The sequence below is a fragment of the Bidens hawaiensis genome, unplaced genomic scaffold, assembly GCF_021521415.1.
Source record: "Bidens hawaiensis isolate Kalapana, Puna unplaced genomic scaffold, B.hawaiensis_p1.1 tig00012269_1, whole genome shotgun sequence".
NCBI lineage: Eukaryota > Viridiplantae > Streptophyta > Magnoliopsida > Asterales > Asteraceae > Bidens > Bidens hawaiensis.
Genome location: NW_027491994.1, coordinates 503,872 through 511,061, shown reverse-complemented (window position 1 = coordinate 511,061; position 7,190 = coordinate 503,872). Strand labels below are relative to the sequence as shown.

The following is a 7,190-nucleotide window of genomic DNA, read 5'->3' as shown; positions in this document are numbered from 1 at the left end:
CGCGAACTTCTATTTTAATGATGACTCAAATCCTTGCTATTGCTTACTAAACTTAGTTACCTGTAATGGGTGGGAAAAATACGTCAGCTATATGCTGGTGAAACGCATGAGTCTAAAATTGGTTAAACTACATTTACAATACAAATATAGTTTTATATACAAGCTCAACATAAAGTATTTCATTTCCGGGGTTTGTGCCACTGCCCTACACAAAGTTCTTTGAGCCGCGTAGCCCTTATTGAAGAACTGGTTATGATTGTTAGCCCACAGCCACGTAGCCTTTGCATGTCTAGGTTAGACAATTATGTTTGGATCCGTACACATGTGCAATCGATCTGAGTTGCGTTTTATTTTTTATCTTGTATTATAGCATTTTAGAGATCACGTAATCTCATGTAAACGTTTGACTGACTCTTTAAGACAAACAGCCTTTTCATCTTATAAAGTATAAATTTGTTTTGACTGTTTGTAAATGCATAAAGTATTCATATGTAGTGTCGGTGTTCGTTTGAAACCTTCTTGGTATGAATGGGAATTAACCTATAAATAAGCAGGTTTACATATATATTTGGATTGTGTTTCTTGATCAAGTTATAGACCTTTAGGTTTAATTAACCTTGATAAAATCTTTGTATGTACTTGAAAACACTTGTTTTATTGTGACGTTTGATAGCATGCTTTGGCCTAATATGTTATAACATGTTGGTGAGTTTCTCCAGGTAAGTAAACGGGTCCCACGGTTGATTTGTAAGAATTACTTTCCTTAGGTAAGAAACTCACTACTAGTGATATCCCCATTCCAGTTACTACCCGCCAAAATACAATTTGGTTGATATTACTTCTTTATGAAGTAATGTTTATGAATGCTTTAAGATCTTTTCAAGGTTAAGGCCATAGCTTTGACCGAGTCTCATCCATTTATAATTTAACTAAAAAATAACTTAAACGTGGCTCCTACCTTAGCGGACACTCGGGAATGATAATAATAAGAAAAGAGTGACAACTTGTTGGCGGAACTTCGGTATTAGAATGATAGCACGCTTAGATAATTAACAACGCGTTTGGGACTTCGATACTTGCACGAACTTCGAGAAACAAGGCCTCAGTCACACCCCGACTAAGGGCCTAGGCGTGTGACCACAAGTTAGTACATGTTTTGTAAATGTATCAGATTTTATGGATTAATTTTAGCGGAAGACTTTAGGTTGAATATAATATTAATTTACATTGAAAATTTACTCGGGAATTAAATACCCGAGTATTGGTTTACAAAAGATATGTTTTCATATTACAAGGATTTTATATAAAAAACGGAGCCATCTTGTACGCGCTTCGATCTTCATTAAGACTCCAATCCTTGTTAATGCTACTTATGCTTAATTACCTGCAAAGGGTTGGAAAAATACGTCAGCTATATGCTGGTGAACACGTATGACTCAATAAAACATTTTGAATGACGATTACAATACAAATGTAGTTTTCTTGACAATCTCGGCGGAAGTATTTCTACTTCCGGTATATGTACCACTGCCCTACACACACAACGGTATTCCCCGAGCCAAACGGCCCTAAACTGAGAACTGGTCATGACCGTTTAAGCTCGCGGCTTCATTGCCTTTGATTGATTGATTGAGCTTTAACAGTTATGTTTGGATCCATACACATGCGTATTCGGTCTGAATTGATTTTATTCTCTACTTTGTATTATAACATTTTAGAGATTACTCGATCTCATGTAGACATTGATTGACTCGTTAAGACAAACACCCGTTCGTCTTATTGAGTATAAATATGTTTTGACTGATTGAAAAGGTTAACGTATTCACCTGTACTGTCGGTGTTGAAAACCTTGACTGATTGATTGAGTGATTGTGAATATAGCATGCTTTGGCCTAATAGGTTCTATCACGTTGGTAAGTTTCTCCAGGTATGTAAGCGGGTCCCTCGGTTGATTTGGATTTATACGAATTACTTTCCTTAGGCAAGAAACTTACTACTAGTGATATCCCCCTTCCAGTTACTACATGCCCGCCAAAATATATCTTTCATTTAACATTACTTCATCATGAAGTAACGTTTATGAAAACATGATTGTGAATGATTTATAAAATACGATCAAGGTTAAAGGCCATAGCCTTGATTGATAGTCTAAGCAATAATTCAAATAACTTAAACGTAACTCCTACCTCAATGCGGGTACTTAGATTGATAATAAGATAAGGCAGGATCTTGATCTACTCGCTTATATGATTGCTACTTGATTATAACTTCGTTTCTTGCACAAACTTCGAGAAAATGGCACGTCGGCTCGTCACGGCTATTGGGCACGCCTCCCTAGGTTAACTATGTGAAAATTAAGGTGAGTTTGGGATGAATGGAGCTCATACCCGTCCTCCCCTTTTATAGCCGTTTTTGAACCCCCATCGTGGTACGCGATGGGTTCCTTGTGCCCTATCGCGTACCGCGGCACCGCAAAAAGACGCCGCCTTATGCGGTGGTGACACGTGGCCTGTCACAACATGCCACGTGTTGACACGTTGTTGGACACGTGTCCACTGACTCAGCAAGCTCATCGCGCTACGCGATGGGTTGAATGTTACCCCGTCGCGTACCGCGATGGGAGCAAATTTTCAGAATTTGCAATTCAGTCCCTATACTTTCTAAGTTAGTGTATTGAGCCTAAATTTAAAGAGGATAAAAGACGTGGTGTTACAGCCTCGACACATCATAACAATCAGGCGCGCTTCCCTAGGCTAAGTGTGTGTTTTAAAAGGTGTGTTTTGGGATGAGAGTGGCTCAACCTGTAACCCCACCCCCTATATCCAAATTTTGGCTTCCATCGTGTAACACGATGGAGCCTTTCTGTGGTCATCGCGTACTGCGATGCCGCAATTTATGTGAGAATGTCACGTGTTGACATGTGGCCTGTCAAAACGTGCCACGTGTTGACACGTGATTGGACACGTGTACCCGGTTGCTTAACATGGTCATCGCATAAAGCGATGATCCTATGAGTTTGGCCATAGCGTGGCACGATGTCTCCCAAGTATTGATTTTTGTGAAGATCCATCGCGTAATGCGATGGTTCTATAGTTGTCCCGTCACGTATCGCGATGGGTCAGAATTTTAGAATTTTTATATTATGTCCATAAATTTTGAGAATTGACATTTTTGGATAAATCTTAAGTTGGAAATTTTCGAGGTGTTACATATATGAACCAAACAATCAGTTAATAGAAAATACTGCTAATGATATACATATGATATACAATTCTTTCAAAGTAATGAAATGGTAAGCCATTCAACATCGGCATAAGTAGTAAGGATATCGAACATGTTTATCTTGTCCCATGTGATGTCATTGAAGTCAGCACTCATGACGATGAGGATGTTAGTGATGTTAAGAAGAACGTGAAGGTAATGCAAAAAAACGGAGTTAAACGGGTTTTTTCTGGTTATATTCTAGCGACTAGCATATTCAGAACTCAAACATTGACCGGGTATGCTATGCTTTTACACATATGTAATATATAATACATAACTTTGTTAACTAGTGTGTAAAAAATGTACATATGTCGCTCCAAGTAGATTGGCGGTAATTTTTTCAAACTATACATTTTACTAAAGTACTTAGATCATTTGTAATATTATTGTTAATTGTGACTCGATCTTGTGCATACATGTAGAGAATTTTCCTACATTTATTCTTTTTTAAACTCTAATTTGCTGACCATTCGTGCATGTTGTTGTCTTAAACACAATCTCTTATTTAATACATATTATATACATTTATCACATATCAACATCCCTAAATCCTAAACTCTATTATAATGACAACCTTTCTTATAATATTTTCAATCATGCTAAATTTTGTTCACAATTTTTAAGTATAACTTAGAACATGATAGGTTGACATGCCAACTATGAATATTATCCACAACATTCCATCAAACAACTATTTTTTATGTTAAACATGTGTAGATCTACTTCATAATATACTAATAAACCGATTGTTACTAATGAATAAATTTGTCGATAACTACAGATGGATCCTATGAAATAATAAATGAAAAAATAATTTTTAATAAGTACGCAAAATATTAAAGACGGATTTGTGTATCCTAAAAATCATTCGTTTGTGGTGACGATAAGTAACTAAAACCTAAACCGAATAGTAATTTATACCAAACCGAGATCATTGAAGCCATCGAAACACAAGAAAACAAACACGTAGGCTAATAACATCCATAAGCCTATTTTAGATATTTAGATAAGAACCAAATAGATCATACCAAACTCAACCTAAAATCCAAATAAACATCCAACTTTGTTCTATTCTCAAGATTATTGGTTTTGTTTTACATGTACTTTAAACAAAATCAGAAAAAACAAAAGAAACCTCGACGTCCGAAACGAAATAAATTAAAAAGATGATGACAAAATAAAATAAAACAAAAGTATTAAAAACCATGTTTTGTACATACTTTATGGCCTGTTGCATGCCCATTGTTTACATATAAAAGTAAATTCTATCTTTTTTACAAATTCTCATAATATTCTTAAAACACACCTGAAAACATCCATGTTAATTAATTGTCGATTGTATTTTGAGAAAATATTTGTAAAAGATTTTGTAAAAAATATGGTATAAATCCAAAGCAGTATAATATATACAACTCGGCTTGATAAAATATGTATTAAAAGCATGCAAAATGAAAAATAAAAAAAAATTAATCAATTTTGAGGTGGTGGCCGGAACTCAGAGTCCGGCCACGACGAAGTGTCGAATGGGAATTCAGGTTGATCGCCTTGATTTTGGCCGCCTGGTTGTCGAAAATCCCAATAACCCGAAGGCTGGTTCGGATAATACAGGGGATAATTAGTGGCTGATGAAGATGTAGATATACTTGATGCTTGTGTATTAAATGAACCCATTGATGATGCATTGAACATTTGTTGTAGCGTATTATTATTTGGTGGTGGTTGGCGGAAATCAGCTGTGCTTTGTAGTAATTGAGAGTATTGCCAGTAGTCCCGGGCTGCTGTGGCGTCCGGGAGCTGAAACCGGTGCGGTGGCATTGGTGGTGGTTGGCGGATGGTGAACTGTGTTGCGGGTGAATGTTGGCTGGCTGCCCGGATTTGTTGTTGTGGTAATAATCGGACGTTTTCGGGGAAGTTGAGTTTTGCTCGGTTTCCTCGAAATCTGAGGGCCGCTTCGTCGTAGGCCCTCGCGGCAGCCTCGGCCGTGTCGAATGTGCCTAGCCATACTCGGGCGGCTTTATGTGGATCGCGGATTTCGGCTGCCCATTTGCCCCATGGTCTTTGTCTTACTCCTCTGTATTTTCGGGTTCTTTCCCCTGTTTGTTCGGGTTGGTTCGGTTGGATTGGTGGGTTTGGCCCTGTTGTGGCGGCAGGCACTGTGGTGGTTGGTGGTGGAACCGGAACTTCTTCTTTTACTGTTGCATGCAAATTAAATATTTAGAATGTGAATGATAATTAATAAATGCATGCACAATGTGTACACTTAATTAAATTGCTAATCCAAACTTAGTAGAATCTAGTTATAAATTTTATATTCATATTTTCATCTTTTTACACATTTTTCATAAAGTGACTTTTAACACATTTAAATGAGGCTTCTGGTTTAAAATAAATGTATTAATCCGGTTGATGGTTTTAAAATAGAGATTGTTGTATATCTAAAAGAAAACTTAAAGAATGTGATTAGATGTGTTTTCAAAGATAAAAAAAATTAAGACCATCAAGATTTTAATGATCATATCTCAAAACTATTTTAAGACTCCAACGTGGGCGGCAACGACCCCAGTCCGACGTGATACGATGAGTTAGATGAAAGAGAGAAGACACGAATAACTAAAAGCGTGCACGTAGATGAGAGAGATTATGATCGTGAGATAAAGAGGTGGGCCATGACTTAGGGAGGGGAGGACAGGGGAAAAAGAATAAAAGATAACTAATGATTTTTATTAAAGAAAAAGTATTTTGTTGTTTTATTTTTAATGATGTGAAATAAGAAACTACAAGTAACCAACCTTTTGAAGATGATTCTCCTCCACCTCTAAACTCATTAAAACCACCATAAAATCCTTGATAAAATTGTTCCGGAAATTGATTAACACTTTCTTCATGATCACGAAACCTCTTTTGTCCGGCTATCGAACCTGAACTTGACGAAGAATAAGCCGAAGAGGGCGAATCCAACGAATGAAACCGACCACTACCGGACCCATGACCCGAAACAACATGAGTCAAGGCACTAACCATAGCAGACAACTCCCCAGACATACTATACTCGGTTGAAAACATGTCCGGTGGCGAATCTGGTGGCGGTAGTGGCGGCGATCCTCGGTCCCCTTCCACCGTGTCACGATCAAAGCTCGCATAATCGCCCGAATCCTTCGAATTCGCCACCTTTTTAAAGCACATGTAATATCCAATTTTCGTTTAATAATATTGTTTGTTATAAGTACTATCAAACAAATGATGATTTCTTTCACTATCTTGATCAATAATTGACCAAGCCTATATAAGGGTTACGTGCAAAGAACAATTAAAAGAACAAAAATGGCACGTAAGCAGTCGCCAATGCTACAATTTCATGGTACGACCACCACCTTTTGTAAGCAAGCAAAAACCCTTTTGAGTTTTGAGTTTCTTTACCTAACAAATTAAAACATAAAATATGATAATATTAATAATAATATTCAAGAATTTATTCCGATCACACCAAGCAAGCGTTCTTTAAATAAGTTCCAAACTGATTTCGATCGTCAACTTGAAGCGACAAATGTCGGTCATGAAAAACAATGGTTTCTAGAGAGAGAAAGGGGGGGGGGTTAGAGAGAGAATCAAACAAACGAGATCATCTTTGAATTGTGTTCCTTTTTAACTTTATTATGTGTGAGAAGCATAATAATAAATGTATTTAAAAGAAAGAAATGAAATAGTTTACCGACATCAAAAATTGGATTGATGACTTCAATGGTAGGAGTTAGGAAGGTAGATCCACTTTAAGAATACGAAACATATAATAATAATTATAACAAGCATGTACATCACAAATATATTACACGTGTCACAAAACACAACCGTAAATGCACACAGATATCATATATGTAAGGCTGAGGGGTGTGGGGCGCTAACCTGGGCGCGAGAGCCCCTCCGCTCGC

General features: G+C 37.1%; 1 protein-coding gene across 1 annotated transcript; it reads right to left on the bottom strand.

Annotated features, from left to right (window-relative positions):
* Window positions 1-4,141: 4,141 nt before the first annotated feature.
* Window positions 4,142-6,928, bottom strand: LOC143540514 (uncharacterized). The gene is made up of 2 exons (XM_077033553.1): window positions 6,054-6,928; window positions 4,142-5,456 (listed from the first exon to the last, which is right to left on the bottom strand). Exons 1-2 carry the CDS (start codon window positions 6,445-6,447, stop codon window positions 4,735-4,737), a joined length of 1,116 nt encoding a protein of 371 aa, XP_076889668.1. The 5' UTR covers window positions 6,448-6,928; the 3' UTR covers window positions 4,142-4,734.
* Between the last annotated feature and the right edge of the window lie 262 nt (window positions 6,929-7,190).

Coding starts and splice junctions, on each gene's coding strand:
- LOC143540514 (XM_077033553.1), bottom strand. CDS start 6,447: ATGTGCTTTAAAAAGGTGGCGAATTCGAAGGATTCGGGCGATTATGCG. Junction 5,457..6,053: donor AGGAGAATCATCTTCAAAAG/GTTGGTTACTTG, acceptor TGCATGCAACAG/TAAAAGAAGAAGTTCCGGTT.